The 19,630-nt window shown below is 38.0% G+C and overlaps 4 protein-coding genes across 7 annotated transcripts in view; all 4 read left to right on the top strand.

Annotated features, from left to right (window-relative positions):
* LOC135702723 (probable peroxisomal acyl-coenzyme A oxidase 1) overlaps positions 1-19,630 on the top strand; it is a 365,647-nt gene that overhangs the window by 30,899 nt on the left and 315,118 nt on the right. The window lies entirely within an intron of this gene.
* Positions 1-19,630, top strand: part of S6k (Ribosomal protein S6 kinase) — a 152,616-nt gene that overhangs the window by 30,140 nt on the left and 102,846 nt on the right. The gene's annotated exons all lie outside the window — the stretch shown is intronic.
* Positions 13,588-19,630, top strand: part of LOC135702730 (uncharacterized) — a 28,569-nt gene continuing 22,526 nt past the window's right edge. Inside the window, exon 1 of the mRNA XM_065223782.1 lies at positions 13,588-14,789. Coding sequence (XP_065079854.1) covers positions 13,636-14,646 — 1,011 coding nt within the window. The 5' untranslated portion in view covers positions 13,588-13,635 and the 3' untranslated portion in view covers positions 14,647-14,789. The remainder of the gene's footprint in view (positions 14,790-19,630) is intronic.
* Positions 15,079-19,630, top strand: part of LOC135702729 (uncharacterized) — a 115,102-nt gene continuing 110,550 nt past the window's right edge. The window contains exons 1-2 of the mRNA XM_065223780.1: positions 15,079-16,595; positions 16,641-16,658. The gene's annotated coding sequence lies outside the window, so the exon portion shown is untranslated. The remainder of the gene's footprint in view (positions 16,596-16,640; positions 16,659-19,630) is intronic.

Genomic DNA, 19,630 nt, shown 5'->3' with positions numbered 1-19,630 from the left:
TAATTGTTTATCGTCACGAGGGGTAAACAAAATGAAAATTTGTTTAATATTTCAAATGAATGTATTTCAGCATATTATTTTATTTGATGACAGTGACATGTCAGACAAATTTTAAAGTAATATACACAATGTAATTAATGAAAATAATGTGACTCTTACTTTTGTAATAAGTGCTAAATTCACACCCCTCGATTGTAATTGAATGATTGTTGCTGACCTTTTTCAACGCTAGATGGTGCGTGAAGCAATATTTTGCGGGTCGCCATTGCAATATTTGGAAAAGGCATGAATGGATCATCATGTAATATGATATATTTCATGTTTTCCAAATGTAATATTTTTAAAACATGTACTCAAGTTTCTAGAGTCAATTCGTTAGTAATATGTTTAACGGAAATTATTACATTTGCACTATTGTTTTAGTCTTGTGATCGACCTCAATATTTTGACTTGGGGTTATTTTGATAATGCTCGATGAATGTAGAAAAACATGCGTGAATCTCAAACAATTTAGTTCAAGAAATATTAAACTTTGAATAAGTATATGATCAGAAACACAATAAGCAACAAGAAGACATTACTGAATTTTGATGGCTCTATCGGATATACATTTCATAAGTTATGTTTGAATCCTTTTAAAACAGGTGAAAAACAAGATTTTTTTTTAATGTTTGAAAAATATGTAAAACATTTTATATAAAAACTTTGTACGATATCATGGGCAATACACTAATCTACAATGTGGGAGTAATGTTTACATTTTTGAAAGAGTACAGAGAGTAAATTAAATCATTATATTCTACTATCAAAGATACTCGCATTATCAAAAGATAACTCGTTCTACGGTATACAATTTTCTATCGAAACACGTGGCGAACGAAAATGACCTGTATTTGATCTCGATCGGTTAGCTTGACCGGTAATTTTATTTCGCTCATCTGTTTAACCCGATACCTAACATAGTGTTTGCTCCTATTATGTGTATGTACATGTTATCAATACTATCAGTGTACGTGTTTGTATAATGTAGGGATGTTTAATGTGTGTTTGTGTACAACTGTTTTATTTTTAATCTAAAGATAATGTTATTTACTTACAGTTTTTAATTTTAATGCTAATTCTAATTAAATAACAATATTATTGCGCACACACTGATTTCAGATCACCGAAGTCGGTCAAACTTTAGCGGTTTTTTTGTGACTATTAATCTGTTCATTTGGTCAAATTTAAATGACCCTTACACGTAAAACATCTAGGTATCGTCAATTTTTACATTCAAAGTGTTTTTTATGTTACTTCATACGCGAAGTTAACGATTTTCAGAGTTGGTTCAGATTTTCATTATATGGGCCAAACTGAACGAATTAGAATTTTTTTTATAATTTTAAAACTTTTACTGAACAGTTCTGCAGTTCAAAATTTACCCAACAGTGGAGGCCTGGATTGGTGCATGGATTAGTGCAGAAATACACAACTACACTACTTCGATAATTGTCATGGTTGTATTATTACTTTACCGTCTTGGTGAACTCTGGATGAATCTTGCACAACGCTAGAAAATTTTCTAAGCTCCTCCAAAATCAAAAACATAAAAGACAATCTATTGATTAATTTAATGTTTTCTTATTATATGTTGTTCATTCTCATAAATACCATTGATAAGGTATTGAATATTTATTGATTTCACTCCATATGACTTCCCTGTTGACGATGCAGTGGTCCATTTGCTACTTGATCAACTTTATAATCATGATTTTTTGGCATAATTTTAAATAATACCGCATTCTGGAGTGAACAGCACCTTTTAAAATCAAATCGTTTAAAATTCATACATACATAAAAATTCATCAACGGGTGTATATATCAAAAATATGATTTGTTGGTTGTACAATGTGATAATCAGAAGAAACAAAATTTAACGTTATTCTCAGTTTGAACAATACGCTGCACATATTCATGAAGATTTTATGCCCTTTCTATTGAAATATTGTTTGAATACTCAAAACGAGTTTTAGAAACAATGTGTTTGAATGAAAAGGCGAAAAAAAAATTTATTGAAGCTTTATCATTACGACCATTCATTTATCCGATTACATATATAATGTGCACACTTTGTTGCTTGACGGTTAGCCAAAACATTTGTAGTGTTCGCAATACACAAATATGTCACTCGAACATGTATATGCAAAACTAAACTAAAAAACATACATGCAGGCGTTTCGGAAAGACTGTTCGTTGCTTTCGGCACTATTTTCCTTTTATCCTTAGATACTGACTCGTTGATCAATTGAAAATGATAAGGAAAGTGATTGTAGTATGCCTTGATTTGTCTATACACTGAAGTCTTTTTTCACACGGTTTTTTTTACACGGTTTTTTTTACGCGGTTTTGTTTAGACCGTTTTCCACGGTTTACACGGTACGTTTTTAACGATTTCTTGACAACGATACAACCTATCGACTTGATTCCAATCACATTATCCGTTTCAAGCTATAGGTAATCAAATGGCATACTTAGAAAAAAAAATAACAATTTTTGGTGTAAATTCAGAAATTTTTAAAATATGTCTATATGTAATCATAGCATGCTATAATTACAAATGGCATCAAAATCCAATTTTTTAAAAACATTTAAGCATGTGAAAAATCAAAATCTCGTAGGTTTTTTTTTACGCGTTTTTTTTACACGGTACGTATAACCCGTGTAAAAAAAACCTGATATCAATATGTAATGTAGCAAAATACTGATTGTTAAAATATCAGTTGGTCAAAGGCTCTGAGTGGTCACCGGATGGTCCTAGGAACATCCATAAAATTAAATACTTCCTGTATTTTTTGACGTAGAACTACGTCTTTGTCGACTATACTGGGGTGCAAGTCAAAAAATATGTGTGGTGAAGGAGTGTTAGGTTTTGAACGCTTGTAACTTTGTCATTTATAGATGAAATTTAAATCCAAATACGCCAATCGATAGGATATTACATTACGAACCTGTTGAAATAAATATTTTTCCAATTTTTCTGTAATTAAATTTTTGAAAATGTACAAATGATAATTTTATCGCTGATTTCATGAAATAAGCCTTTTTCCCAAACCCAGTCATCATAAACGAATACCACTTGGTTGCACATCATTCTGCTTGAACCTGAAAAGATATAAATCAGCGCTGCTCTCATGCCACTGCTCATTAACGCTTCGGACGGCGTGGCGCTTGGTCCTGCAGCAAGCAGGACCAAATCAGCGGCTTAAGGTGGATCACGGCGTGACCACAATGAGGAAAAGCAATGCCCCCCTTCAACAACCGCTCCTACCCCCCCCCCCCACCATCAAACCTCTCCTATCCCTCTCCCCACCATCAAACCTCTCCTAAACCCCTCCCTCAAATACCTATCCTAACCCCCCCCCCCCCTCAAATACCTCTCAAATACCTCTCCAACAATAACACGAAAGCGAGACAGACTTTGACGATCCCTTTTTTCCGGGAAATAAATTTTAAACAAACCACAATCATTAGTAAAACCAAGTTTTACCAAATTTGAACAAAAAAATTGCATTGAAGACATGTTTGATGACATTCAGTTGGTGAATTACACACAACTGACGGTAAAACATATCTGGTGCCTCTATATATGCAATTATATTAACATCCAAAGACCATCCTATTTGACATATTCTGCACAAAAGAAACTTTCTGCTCCGCCCCATTCATAAAAAACTGCGGGAAATCCTATCAGGTTCTGAACCGGAAAAAATATAAAAGAGCGCTGCTGTCATGCTTTTGCTCATTTTCGCTTCGGACGGCGTGGCACTTGGTCCTGCAATAAGCAGGACCAAATCAGCGGCTAAAGGTGGATCACGGCGTGACCACAATAATGATGTAAACCCCCTCCCCCTTTCACAACAACCTCTCCCCCTCCCCCTTCACAACAATCTCTCCCCCTCCCCCCTTCACGACAATCTCTCCCCCTCCCCCCTTCACAACAATCTCTCCCGTCCCTCAACAACCTCTCCTAACCACCACTCATCAAAAGGGGGACCACTCATCAACAACCTTTCCTAACCCCTCCCCCACTCATCAACAACCTTTCCTAACCCCCCCCCCCACCCCTCAACAACCTTTCCTAACCAACCCCCCCACCCCTCAAATACCGCTCCTAACAAATCAATATCTATGTGTCGGCCACATACTTAAAATATGTAGGGTAGGATGGTGCAAAACGCACCCTTTAAGCAAAATCGTCAATGGCTGGCGAATGGAAGCTAAAATCAAGAAGAAAGTAATGGCGTTTGGTTCATTACCATGTTTTCTACAAAGATCGAGTGATTTAGAACTACAAAAGGATGATTTTCCATGACTTTCAAGGTATTTTCTAAATTGCTTCCAAAATGATAGCGGGGCAAAACGCCTGATTCATGATGCAATATGCACCACAACATAGGGACAAGACGCACGACAACAATGGCCAAAACGCACCACAACATTGGGGTAAAATGCACCCCATGATAGACAAACCATAACCCCTGCAAGTAGATAATGCAAAGGGATGCGGTATTTCAAATGATTATTTCTTTATGTTACATCAGAAATAAGGTCTCAAAATCTCAATAGAATGTTAAACTGTGATTCATCAAGTAAAATATCTAAAAAATATACGAAACGTAAATTTGTTATTTTTTTTTTGTGATGTATGATGTTAAAAGCTTAATTTACAGTCGATGATTTTAACAACTGTGTCCTGTTTTGCACAAAATGTAATTTTTTTAAGGAATCAGCAGGTCAATACATGATTTTATGATCAAGAATTATTTGTGAAACCTCCAGTTGAAAACAATCACAAACCGTTACCCGGAAAATGCATCTGAGGAAAAGTTATCGCTGTTTTTCTAAAAGTGGGCATTTTACCCCAGGGGTGCATTATGGGCTATTCTCCCTTACATATAAAAACCATACGTGACCACACATACTATTCATTTGCGTGTAAATTTCATATGTACTTCTGAGTGGATTCTGTTTATCTGTGGTCAAATGAAAATCATGTGGAATTTCACATGGATATTTGTCAAGAAAAATGTGTAAGTTGTTTTGAGTCAACCATAACCGAAACATTGAAATACTTGAAAATTTTAAGATAAAGTATAATAGTCAAAAATGCATGAAAAACATCAATTTTGTGTGGTTCTACGTCATACTGCGGTCGTGTCTAGGACACAACCCTTTACTTTTTTTTTCTTTGATTTGTTTTCCGTCGGTCTTGTTTCCCGTGCTGAACACCAATGCTACCGACGCCAGGAAGGCAGCTCCCACACCTGGACCCTACCTATCGACCCATGAACTCATGAACCGGGGACCAAAGGCTTTACTTCCCGAAAGAAGGCGTGATCAGAGATGTTATGCCTCAGAACATCCCGGCGGCGCCGACTGGGATTGGACCCAGGCCTGCTCGGGTGAAAGGTAATCACACTTACCACTACACCACCGGCGCCGCTGTACTTCCTGTATTTGATTGTGATCATTATACAATGTAGTAAAGCACTGAATTTATATTCATCAGCTGGTATTAGACTCTGAGTGGTTGATTAGATTGTAGTATGCGTTGATTTGTATCTGTAACTGAAAAGTATAAAAATGCTGATTTTTGACCTGGTCATACTGAGTGGTCACCGGATGGTCACCTGGAAGATCCGGATCATCCTGAAAATTAAATACTTATTGTATTGGATTGTAGTATGTACACCACAATTCGTCTATATGTAATTAATAATGCAGCAAAATGTTAAATTTTTAAACATTAGCTGGTCATAGCTTCTGACTGGACACCTGATGCTCTCCTTCAGTAATATTTGGGTTGGAATATGTTTAATTTTTAAAACGTGGCTTTCAGCATTTTTATGACCAACAGAATCCTCCCGGTACAGAACCTTGAAAGATGGTTCATATGGCTATTTCTGAGAGCCACAAAAGTTTAATTTTTACTGAAATTTTAATGGATCATCTGCAGTCATATTTGGGATGAAATAAATTTGATATCAAACTGCGGAAATGTTGAAATTATGGGTGTTAGCATTTTGCAAATCGTGGTTCTAAGCACGAAAATTGCTGCGGTCTGGAATCAAATATATTTCAATTTTTTTTTATTTAGATGCAAGGAGACGCAGACATGTTTTCTACAAATTAACTGGCTTTTCTGTTCAAAATCCAAATTCTGTTTATGAAAAGGTTCTCTAATATCTTCTTGACAAGTGGAACTCAAGGGAAACATTATTATGAACAGAAATTCGGTTTTGAATGAAAAAAACTGCTTTTGACTTTTTTTTGGTGCTCAGCACGGGAAACAAGATCGACGTAAAACGAATCCAAAGAAAAAACCCGAATTTATCCACCTATGGTGTTATCAGACCCTTCTTACTTATTCAAGTTTATTTATTTTATTGTCATTATCAGTGACCAAGCACCCCCCCCCCCCCCCGTGTCATCCAGTGACGCTACGCCACTGCCTGGGGGTACCCGGAATATATCCGGGTGTAGTCTATTTGGTGAGGCTACCAATCACCTTATCATCGTATTTTAATGTGATTTAATGGGTTTTAATTCAATTCATATTCAAGCAACTTCCCCGGGGTACCCAGAACATGTCCAAGTGTGCCCAATGTGGTCTGGAACACTTAACACAACTTGCATTGATCTTATTTTTTAATTCTGTAGTAATTTGATGTGTCGCATGATGGTTTTGATACGTTTTCCGTTAAATCCAGCGTGAAGGTCCATATTCACCGGATCTTATTCCGGCCATATCTCCGGAACCGGTTCACCGATTCCAAAACCGTTCAATAGCGTTCAATGGGACCCCAAGACCTATCATTTGGCGCCAAGTTTGTCCAAATCGGTTGAGCGGTTGCTGAGAAACGTGAGCGCATTCATTTAGTTACATACACACACACATACACACATACACACACACACACACACACACACACACACACACACACACACACACACATACACACACACACACACACACACACACACACACACACACACACACACACACACACACACACACACACACACACACACACACACACACAGACATGTTCCGATCTCGTCGAGCTGAGTCGAATGGTATATGACACTCGGCCCTCCGGGCCTCGGATCAAGTGATATCTATACCCTTCTTTGTAAGAAGGGTAAAAAACATTTTTCCTCAAGAATTAAATTATGAATGCTGTAAAGAAAAATTGTATGAGGCTGTCGGGCTATGTGCCGAAGTGCAATAAGGTATACTGAAATGGAGCTGCACCCATCAACCAAAAGAATTTCCAAAATATCCATGTACCTTTGAGCAGGTATATGATCTTCGAAAGGTCTTTGGAAACATCCCTGATCAACGTACACTAGCGGGAATTTCTAAAATACATGGTTGTTTCTTTTTCTTCGCATTTCAAGCTTATGGCATATTGCATATTAGCTTATTGCGTGATCTCAACTTAGTTTTCTAGATGCACTTCCACAGCTGTAGGTATTTGAAATAATTTCTGATGAACCTTCCTTTTTGCTTCAATGTCTAAGAGGCATGATTTGATTTATTGAACAATAAGAGCCAATGAATTTCTGAAGGTCTTTGGAAAAAAATCCTGATCAAACTTCTCTTGCGGGAATTTCTTACAGTCCTGGTGTGATTTATTGAGAAATTAGAGGTTTTTAGAATAAGTAATAACGAACTTGGAATATCCATAGACCTTAGTGCAGATGGATGTAGATCAAGAAGTTCTTTGGTATAATTTTATCAATCTACTTTCATGCTAGTATATCTAAGAGTCATGATTTTATTTATTGAACAATAAGAGATCTCCAGAATATTTACCTAAACATCCAGGTCCATGATTTTCTGAAGGTCTTTGAAACAATTCCTGTTCAATTTATTCCAGATATAAGGAGGAGTCATCTATCCATCAACCAGGAGAATTTACAAAATATTTAGAGACAATAGAGCAGGTGTATGATCTTCTGAAGGTTTTAGATGCATTTCCTTCCTTTAGATACAGATCAACCTACTCTTGCGAGAATTTCGAAGAGATATGACTGGATTTATTTAAAAATTAGAGGTTACTAACCAGAAATAACCAGAGACCTAGTACATGTTTATGATCTTCTGATGTTTATTGTAATAATAATTGCGGATCAACCTACTTTCTTGCAAGACTAAGGATTGTTCAAGTTATAAAACGGACACACACTACCAGTCCCAACTTTTTTTTTATTTTACTCTTTAGTTTGATGCTTTCATCGGCATGTTTTAAACTCGTCTTATAAGCAACATAGCAATAATAATACACGATATTTATGAAACAGAACATTTGAAACACATACAATAAATTTCGTTCTGATTATTAACTTTGTCACATACCTTTTATCACATTTTGTTCTAATTAAATGATCTGACAAATGTAATGGTTATTATTTTGTACCTATAATATCAACGTAAGTGTATAAAAAGGATCCCATTGAAAAAAAAAAAAGAAAAATTACCTTGTTCGTTTAGGCAAAAAAACAAAAAGATGGAAATATAATTTTTTTATTTTGAAAATGCATTTTTTTACAATACTTGCTTTGATGGTTCATTCTGAAGTTATGGGGCTGGTTATCATTACTGAAAGCAATGAATATATGTTTTTATGATAATCTATACAAATACTGATTAAAAAAATACGGATGCAATGAAAAATTTAAAATTAACATACTATTTTTGGTGACCATTTTATAATATGAACAGTTCTTATCTAAGAGCCATAATGTCAGAATAATTATCGATCATACAGAAATAGCTCCAACATATCATGAACAAATTGCTTTTCAATCTTCTCTTGCGAGAATTACTAAGAGATTTGATTTTATTTATTGAACAATAAGATATATTCAAAATAATAAGTAACTAATCAGAATGCAGGTTTATGATAATCTGAAGTTCTTTAAAAAAATTGTTGATCCACCTTTTTCCTTGCAAGAATATCTAAGAGCCATAATATCATTCAGGCTTGCAGCCATTCGTTTGCTATAAAACAAATGTTTTTTTTGGATTTATGGAGTCATTACATCATATAATATGATGTATGATGACATGATATGATGATATTTTGCACATACGAGATACAAGATGAGTTTGTAAAGTATGTGTTTTACACATGAAACCTGTCAATTTTGCTTTCAGAGATTCATAATTTGATAATCAATGATTATTTATTATTCATGAAGAGTAAATATTCAGCGATCATAAAATTGCTGATTGTGACTCTCTAAAAGAATAACTGAAAATATTCATGTGCCAAATAATAAATTATAACTTCTTCTTGTAAATTACAAGCATAAAATCAATTGATTTCATAATGCTGAAAAACCAGTTTTTATAGAAAACGGATTGCCACAACCCTGGTAAATATGCTCTCTTCATGAAGAATGAATGTTCATCGATCATAAAATTGTGACTCTCTGAAAGTGAAACTGACAGGTTTCATGTGTCAACCACTTATTATACAATCTCTTCTTTTAACTTACAAGTGCAAAATATCTTTTGAAGATTTAATGATTTCATAGCTCCCACAATTTTTTTTTTATAGTAAATTAATAACATAAACCTTAGCCAATATATTACTACAAAGCCACCTAGTTATTGTTTACATGGTTTTCTGAAATATACAGATCGATCACTTCCTCCATATGGTTTACCAGCCATTATCAATTAATTGACCATGCCTGTCACGTCAGCAACAGGAAATGGGATATTAATCAATATGATATTATAGCATCCAATCTCTTATGTAAAACATGGTTCATAAGAATTATTGCATAACCTTAATATGTCTGTATAAAGGTATGAATTTTGAAACTACCATTTCCCATCACTTGAATCCCCCATCAGCCATAATATTCACCCATCACTAAATTCCCAATATATGTTTTACCCCCGAATGTATATGCAAATATGTTAGTGCAACATGTAGAGAATCGCACTACATGTCGCAATACATTTCCTTGATGCCAGATGATTTTTTTACAAAATCACCAATTTTCTGATTCCGGTGGAGCCTTAAGTGATTTGAAATTCAAATCGATCCCCTGTCTGAACCAAATAAGGGCCGAAGAAGCCGTGGCTTGGCCGTATATTTTCTGTGAATGAAACTGAGCCGTCCGTATACTCCAGACCCGACGCTTTTTGTGTGGATGGTAGGGTATGGAAATACCATCCAACCGGTGTGTAGGTTGGATGGAGCGTTTCGTTCTTGAATATAATGCTGGGAAGAGCGAGCTGAAGAGCTGTGTGGAAGGCCGGAAGCCCAAAGGCTACAACTTCAATGATAGTTTTCCAATTAAGGTCACTACCGGTGTGTGAGGGCGGAGGAAAAGTTCACGGTATGTAGGTCGGGTACATTGTTTATTCAAAAATATATGCATCTGCGCAGCAGGGATGGAAGAGTGGGTAACAAGTGCATCCCGGCTTGTTTTGTTGCGGTGGTAGTATGAGGGAAGGAATGATCGTGATGATTGTGGTGATGATAACAGGATTCGTGCAACTTGCGTCAAACGCAAGTTTGCTGCTATCAAGCGTAAGTCTTGCGGCGGCGGTGGCGTCGTTATCAAAGTTAAAGCGCCATCGGTTAATTTTCCTGATTGTCATTTGAGAACGCTGCATATATATCCGTATAGTAGTATGTCAGAATAACGAAGTAAATGTGAGAGGTACGGAAATACACTGAAGACTTGACTCCTTTAGGCAGTGTTTGTAGTTTGCTGCTCAGTTAGACAGCGTAAAATGGGTCACGACATATTTTTCCCATTTAGCTGTGTCATCGCAGGTTGATATATGACGATGTTTGGGACCATTCTCAGGGGGTCATGGGGAGAGAGGGTTTTGTTTTCATTTTTATTTGAGCACCCGAAGTAAAGCAGAATATTTGATTTCGACCCGGTACCTTCACTATATAGAATATGCATTGTTGTGGTCTTATTACGAAATATTACCGTATTTTGCTTAAATGCATGGTCATAATTGGCCATGGCTTATTGAAGTTCAAAAACTGGAGTTGCTTCAACTAGAATTGGGTATACATAGAAAATGATCATACACTGAAAGGATTTATACTAAATACACACATAAACAACTTTTGATACTACGGTGTACACAAAATTGGAGGACGTTGGCCAACTACATATCACTTTCGGAAATTCTGGAACTTCCGTAACTCTTGGAACTTAAAGTGCTCCAGAAATTTCCGAAACTATAAGAAATCTAAAGCATTACTAGGTATTCTGATACTCTGGTAGCATTTGAAAAATTCGCAACTCCAAGGACTATCAAGAGTCCCGAAGCGCCAATAACCCTAAACATTTTTGAACTCTTGGAATACCAGAAATAAAAAAATAAAAACACCCATAACTGCAGAACTCTTGAAATACCTGAAACTCCGAAACGTCAGAAACTTTTGGAACTCCTAGAACTTCAAGACCTTTTGGTACTTTGCCTAGCTCTGGAGCGGCGAAAGTTTACGAACCTCCATGCATTCAGCAACTTCGAGGAATCCCGGCACATCGGGAGCATTTACAACTTACGAAACTTCAATAATTCTTCGGTACTTCAAGATCAACTAGACTCTTAGACGTTTTGATGCGATCTATTAATTATGTCAAGTGAAAATGAGGAAAAATTGAAACTCTCTACGTCGCGTTTTATCCTAAACATAGCTTGTTACAAAATGCAGTCAGTCAATTACTGAGAAAGCCGTTAGATCAAGCGAACCATAAATTCCTAGTCTTTACTATTACCATTTACCATTAATAAAAATAATGAAATCTCGCATAATGTAAAGGATCCTGGAATTGAACCCACGATGCTCAGTTACCGTCGCTACTAGGTCGTTGAGCTATTTACATCACAGCAAACCAGTACGAACGATATGTATAGGCGAAGGCATCGACGGATCTCAATAAAAAAGATAACCACTTCTGTAAGCGCAATTTCTAACCATCGCCGGTATATTCCGAAATGGAGGATGTAAGCAAGTTACACTTACATTCTTGTAATAAATTTTTAAATAGGTATAGCTAATCAATTTTGGTTAACAATCATGCAATGCTCTAGATAAGCTTAATTTATCTAGGTCATAATAATTTCAATCAATTTTAAATATGGTAAGGTTGAGCAAGCTCAATGTAGCCCGAATGCTTGTTTGAAAATGCAACCCATAATTGTGGTTGATTTTGACGAACAAATAAATTAATAAATGTACTAGGTACCCATATTGCCCCACCTTACCCTACCTATAACCTTTCGAATCAAAGTATCCATAACCATTAGACTGATGCAAAATTTGAAATGTTCGCTCCACAGTGCTCAAATGGTTCCAAATCGGGTCTTGATTAGCCTCTGAAAGTTTAAACTCATTTGATAAGAAACTGGCTTGGCACAAACCATATGAAGTTCATATGGAAATTACTGTGGGAAAACCAAACGGTTTGTTCATTGTCTTCTAGCCTTTTTCCATATTATACTGTTAACATGTTCTATTACTATTCTTACGGGGAATTTTTATCAGCTTCAACTTTGCAGAAGATCGATTATCAGCTAAGCGTCAAACTAAATAGTTATTAATTATTTAAGAAATTGATAATCTTATAGCATGATTAAGTAACTGTACTGTGGGCAATAGACTGATGCAAAATTTGAAATTTTCGTTCCACAGTGCTCAAACGGTTCCAAATTGGGCCTTGATTAGCCTCCCAAAACTTGAACTCATTTAGTGAGAAACTAACTTGGCACAAACCATTTGAAGTTTATATGGGAAATACTATGGAGAAACCATAATTTCGGTTCACATCTATCTCAAAATTCACCAGTTCACTCTACTTTAGACAATGATAGCTGAGATGGTTGAAAATTTTCTCAGTTACAACTTTGTTGAAGACCACTTTTCGATCAAACGTAAGGAACAAAAATGATTAATGATTCAAGTCACTTATGTCTTATGATTATGCTCAATCAACTGTTCAGCAGGCAACATTGGTGTTTATGGCTAGTATAATAGAGGACAAAAATCATGGCTAACTATGTCACACTGCAAAATGCAGTGTTGCTCACAATACAGTTGCTTAATCTTGCCGTAAGATTATCAATCTCTTAAACAATTAATAACTATTTAATTTGACGTTTGACTGAAAAACGATTTTCTGCAAAGGTATAGCTTATAAAAATTCCCATAAGTATAGCAATAGAATTTGTTAACAGTGCAATATGTAAAAAGGCTAAAAGACAAAGAACAAAAAGTTTTGTTTTCCCATAGTAATTTCCATATAAACTTCAAATGGCTTGTGCCAAGTCAGTTTCTTATCAAATGAGTTTAAACTTTCGGAGGCTAATCAGGACCCGACTTGAAACCGTTTGAACACTGTGGAGCGAAAATTTCAAATTTTGCATCAGTCTAGTGGGCAACACTGTAAAGGGCGTCCACGATGAAATTGCCACACTATGAAATTGCTCTAACTTTTTAACCGTTGGGTAGAATTTAATGAAAATTTGGGTGGATTTAGTTCATAGTGCATTATTTACATCCTGCAAGTTTTAAAGTCCTGTGATCAAAACTCGCGGAAATGGAGTCGAAAGAACAGCTCGTGTGTGATAAAATCTTGCGCATTCATCACGAGAACAAGGATCTCTCGCATCGTTCCATCGCTAAAACGTTGGGAATCGCGAATTCCACGGTGTCGCGAGTGATTAAGCGGTTCGAGGAACGGTTGACCACCGATCGGAAGCCCAGAAGTGAAGGAAAAAGTATTCCGTACAACACCAAAAATCACAACCGCGTAGTTGGGGCCTTCAACCGAAATCCGAACGCCTCCGTTAGGGATGTGGCTAAGAAGCTGCACCTAAGCCGAAGTTTTGTCCAGAAGGCCAAAACTAAGGCTGGGCTTCGAACGTTCAAGGTACAAAAGGCCCCTAATCGCGACGAGAAGCAGAACAAGTCCGCCAAAACCCGTGCCAGGAAGTTGTACCTCAACATGCTGACGAAAGTTGAATGCTGCATCATGGACGACGAAACATATGTGAAGGCCGACTTCAAACAGATCCCCGGCAACCTGTTTTTCACGGCCAAGGATAAGTTCAGCGTTCCGGAGCATGTACGCACTCAGAAGATGTCCAAATTTGCGAAGAAATTCCTGGTTTGGCAAGCCATCTGCACGTGCGGGAAGCGGAGTGCACCTTTCGTGACCCAGGACACGATGAACGGACAGGTGTACATAAAAGAGTGCCTCCAGAAGCGGCTGCTTCCTCTCCTGAAGGCCCACAACGTCCCAACAATCTTCTGGCCGGATTTGGCCTCATGCCACTACTCCAAGGACGTGCTGAAGTGGTATGCGGACAATAAGGTCAATTTCGTGCCGAAAATGTTCAACCCTCCCAACACTCCGGAGCTCCGCCCCATCGAGAAGTACTGGGCGATTATGAAGCAGCACCATCTTAAACGACCGAAGGTAGTGAAGACAGTCGAGGAACTGAAGAAAGTATGGGTTTACATGCAAAAAACGGTTGATTCACAGGTTGTGCAGAATCTTATGGCCGGGGTTAAGGCCAAGGTGCGGGCATTTACGTATGGACTGTAAATAAAATACGAGTAAAATGGTAAAATGAAGTTTAATAGTTATTTCTCAATCCCTGAAAATTTGATGGCAATCGGATGAAAACTCGAATTTTGCGAATCAATTTTGTGTGTGGAAATTTCATCGTGGACACCCTTTATTCTGCAGTGTGACATATTAGCCATGATTTTTGTCCTCTATTATTCGCGCCAGAAAGACAGTTTATGGAGCATAATCATAAGACATCAGTGACTTGAATCATTGATAACTTCTGTTTCTTACATTTGATCGAAAAGTGGTCTTCAATAAAGTTGTAGCTGAGTAAATTTACAACAAGCGCAGCTATATTTTTTCTAAAGCATGAGAGCATAATTATGAGATATATATTATGGTGAAACTATGGTTTCCCCATATTTATTTCCATATAAACTTCAAATGGTTTGTGCGAGAGAGTTCAAATATTGGGAGGATAATCAGGATCCAATTTGGAATCGTTTGAGCACTGTGGAGCGAAATTTTCAAATTTTGCATCAGTCTAATAACCATATAAATGATGAATCCATAATTTGTGACGAAAATCGTTAATACATAGCTAATTTTTGTACTTATTAGAAGCTAGGAGTCATCTCAGTTCCATTATGCTTAAATTAGTTCCTCAAAAGCAAACATGATTTATGAAACGTTAAACTGCATACACAAACAATACCTTAATCCTGCAACGATGACGCATTCTTGTCACATTATTTTCAAGCGTCATCACGTCGCGGCAATCAGTCAACGCACCAGTCACTCATTCTTGCATGTCAGTTGAATGCATGTGACGACGGACGGCGGTGGCAAATTTTCTCGGTCATCACCATCATCCAGCAGCGTCCGGTGAGTGTTGCTCTATGACTCAGCGAAAAGCAACTGACTGACTTTATCAGATCTGAAGCACCGACCGTAGCCGGAACGGTTTCTGATTGGCTTCCATTGTTCAAGTGGCGTACAAATTGGTTGTGCATTATGAAGTAAGGATATTCTCCAAAGGAGCTAGAAAGTGCTCTTTAAGGCATTATATCACATTCTGTCCATAATTCTCGCCCAAGTCAACGTGCCGGATTGACCTCCAGTGCCGCATATGTTGCTACTCCTATACTGCTGGCTGTCGGTGGCAGTGTTGTGCCTCGTCACGACGGCTCCACCCGGAACGAAATAAAAGTGCCAAAAGAATTCACCACATTCTCTGTGCCTTTCCCCGAACTTAAAGAGCCGCTGCTGGAACACGGAACATATTGGGCACATGTGCGCTCTCCACGTTGCTGCAGGCACTTCAACCATATGTAGTCTCCGTAGCGAGCGAATGCCATCGGGACTTTTTACATAAGTCCGTGTTCCTCAACTGACCACAACGAACGCAGAAAAATGTGTGTGTGTTTGCGCGAATCGAAAAGAAAGTAAGCTGGCTGCCGGCGGTTGTCTTCGCCGAATCGCGAAATTTAATTAAACTGGGTCAAATGCTACGGCAGCGACGACGCTTTGCCTAGCTGCTGCTGCTGCTGGTTTGTTTTGACTCTTGTGTGCATTTTGTGTCTACGTGGGCCGAACCGGGGCCTATCTGTACCGGTATTTGGTTCACGTAGGTCGAACACGCGTTTTCTCGCTGGTGCTTGCCGGATGATTAAAAGGACGCATGAACGAGCACCCTACATCTCGGAAACGACGAGTGTTTTTCGGGTGGCATGAAAATGGCCTGATGATGTGATGATGGGGAATTAAGGTACTTTCACGAGTGAGGTAATTAATGTTTTAAAATTTTTAGGCTACGAACTTTTTTTTTGTTTTATCAGTTGATATCTTAATAATTATGTTGAATAATGATATATGCTTTCCAAATGAAAGTCATGTGTAAATCTAGAGCAAAAGATAAAAATTCAAATTCAGACAATCTCGAGGACAAGTCAGATAGAATAAAATCCCAAGATTGCATCAAGGTCAACTGATAGAACATGGTTTCAATTGCAAGTGCAGAAGATAAGCCATCATATGGTTTCTGAGTAAGTCTTCACAGATTGTTACACTCACGACGTATGACTGTTCTGAAAATTATTTAAACATGCAATCGCAGATTTACGAAACTGTTCTGAAAAGTTTGACGGAACCAATTAAACAGTGGATTTTGCCCTGAAACTCAGCTAAATGTGGTTTGAAGTCTTCCGCATTGACGTCCGTAGTTTCGTGAACTCATCTTCAAAATCTCCTAAACTTAATTTATACTTGATGAGCTGTAATAGGGTTTTTGATCTAATTTCTGTCCTACTAAGCACAACCCGCGCTTTACCTCTATTTTCTGAACGAGTTTAAACAAAAAATGGAATATTTCTGTCAAAGATGACTTCTAAATTCATTCACCTTTCCATACGTACCTTTAGATTTGATAAAGAGTCACAAATTGTTGAGATATTGTTTAAAATCTAATACTGCTTCTTGATTCTAAATTCGTTCTACGAGTTTCAATTCCGTCCTAACGCATTGAAACGCCATCAGATTTTCTTCGTCCTACGGATAAACGTAGAAAAAGAGGATTCGCTAGGAGCGCTTCTTTTGTTTTGAGAACAATGAGCGTAAATATTCATATAATGCGCTCTAACTGGATTTATGTTGTAGCTAATGAACTTACGCATCAGAACAAACCTATTATTGATTTGTGCATGGTGAAATCATTGATATTATTGATCTTTTCTGATCGATAGAACGGAAATGGGCGATAACGACGAAGTAGTGCTCTACCCTATACTTGGATCTACTGGACTGGATCAATCGCCATGAGCGTTCTAATTTTTTTTTCCTTGATTTGTTTTCCGTCGATCTTGTTTTCCGTGCTGAGCACCAATGCTACCGACGTGCCAGGAAGAGAGCTCCCACACCTGGACCCTACCTATCGACCCATCAACTCATGAACCGGGGACCAACGGCTTTACTTCCCATCCGAAGGAAGGCGTGATCAGAGATGTTATGCCTCAGAACATCCCGGCGGCGCCGACTGGGATTGAACTCAGGCCTGCTGGGGTGAGAGGCAATCACGCTTACCACTAAAGCACCGGCGCCGCTAAGCGTTCTAATGTTCTTCTTTTCAACTGCATAAAACCAAAGTGTGCGTGATCTACACTAGAGTCGACGATCTCTTCCGAGTTCGTCTCGGTTTCCATCTGAGTATTTTACACAATTTTTTCTGCAAATGCAGTTTTAGGCCATATCTAGCACTGTTAGGAACTGTCCGGCTTCCTCATAACTTTCCTGTGTATTTGAAAAATACCTAACCACTTTTTCGGTCACTTCCTTTCTTTCGATGGCTGATCGAACGTTTCTTGAAGTTTTTGGTGAATGTTCAACTATCTTTCAATGGGTTCGAACTTTTGTTGTCTATCCGCTTTTTATTTTTATTACATCTACAAGTAAACGCACGAAACTTTCTGGAAATCAACAGTACGCTCTGGAATTGCCTTGAGCCAATGTTGACATTTATGAGTTACACGGTTTCAATCTGGGTGCTGCAAAGACGGACCCCTAAATCGATCCAATTAAAAGCTTAACTAAAATCATTCTATTGATAGTGGGATGTAGTGATGATTTAAGACACATTTTTTTTTCAAATATATCAACAGACTTTTTAAACTTTTTTGACCAAAAATTGGTTCTTTTTGCTTCTCTATAATCATTCACGAATTTACGAACATAAACAAACCATCGCGATTGAGCTTTACGTATAATACTGTTTGGCAGCGCCGATGGCGAAGAACAGCACTTCTAAAATTGAAAAGAAGCCACACCGCATCACGCAGGTTTCAATGTTATACTCATTTATAGGCGTGAGAGGGAAAGGCATTTTTTTTTCGCAGTCACCCTTTACATCAATTCACTTGCATTAATCCCGTCAGCCCCAAAATTCTTTCGACTGAAATCACAAAAATGTTCGCATTCAATTTCAAATCAACCAAAGAGGAAATCGAAAGCAGCCACCCCAGCCCACGGCGAACGTTATCCGCTCAATAATGGTGGATTGTCCACTTCATCAGCTTCATTTCAAATATGTATGCAGCAGCCCAGTGAAAGCGAAAGTAGATCACTCTACACCGTATGTTGTTGTTGTTGTTGTTGTTGTTGTTGTTGTTGTTGTTGTTGTTGTTGTAGTAGATATGCGTCATGGCTGAAAAATGCACACACAGCTGTTTCCTCCTCCCGTGCGGAGATATCCGGAAACCTTACATGGAAATTGGCATGCATAGACAGACATACATATGTGTGGACTTGGAATGCTTTGTTGGCCCCTGTTTGGTTTCGACCGTGAGTCTGATGAATGAAAGTGGAGGCTGGTCTAACGAAACTGGTTTACGATTGGTTCTCCCGAAAAGCGATGGCTCGAGCATTCACCATCAAATGGTGGATGTGTGTTAGACCGCGCGTGCTCAAGGTATTAAGGTCCATAATGAAAGCCTTGGAATTTCCAAGCTGCAAATAGAAATCCCCTCGCTTCAGGGCACGTTGAAATCTCAGTTACTGCAGCTTTGGGCATGAGTAGGTAGACAGCTAGCTTTCAGTGCTCTGTGTTCGATTTGCGAATTCGATGGCTGCCGTGATGAACCAAGGACAATCACCTTGTCTGATCATGGAATGTAGCTGTAAAGGTCTGTCTTGAACACATTTTTTTTTGTTCGCTGCCACATTCACTTTTCGTCTACCATCGATCTTGCTGCTGCCAGACAATTTGGGTTTCTATTCCGCCAAAGCGTGTGATTTTTTCCTCTCTTCTGCTCTTTTCATCTATCCTCCGTCGCGTCGGTTCCGGCTTTGCCGGTTGTCTGGTCTGGAAATTATAGGTTGCAATTTGGCGGTCGCCTCTCAGACAAAGTTGAGCGGCTTGAGTTTTGGGAACAAAATGTTGCTGGAGTGAACGAAGCGGTTTTGACTGCAGTGAAAGGTTCCTTTGAATGTTAGTTTGGCCGATGATTTGGAAAAAACGCCCGCACAG

Source organism: Ochlerotatus camptorhynchus, unplaced genomic scaffold, assembly GCF_037179485.1.
Source record: "Ochlerotatus camptorhynchus isolate MF236.1 unplaced genomic scaffold, CSIRO-AGI_Acam_v1.1 ptg000196l, whole genome shotgun sequence".
Taxonomy (NCBI): domain Eukaryota; kingdom Metazoa; phylum Arthropoda; class Insecta; order Diptera; family Culicidae; genus Ochlerotatus; species Ochlerotatus camptorhynchus.
This window is presented reverse-complemented; position numbering and strand designations above follow the sequence as displayed.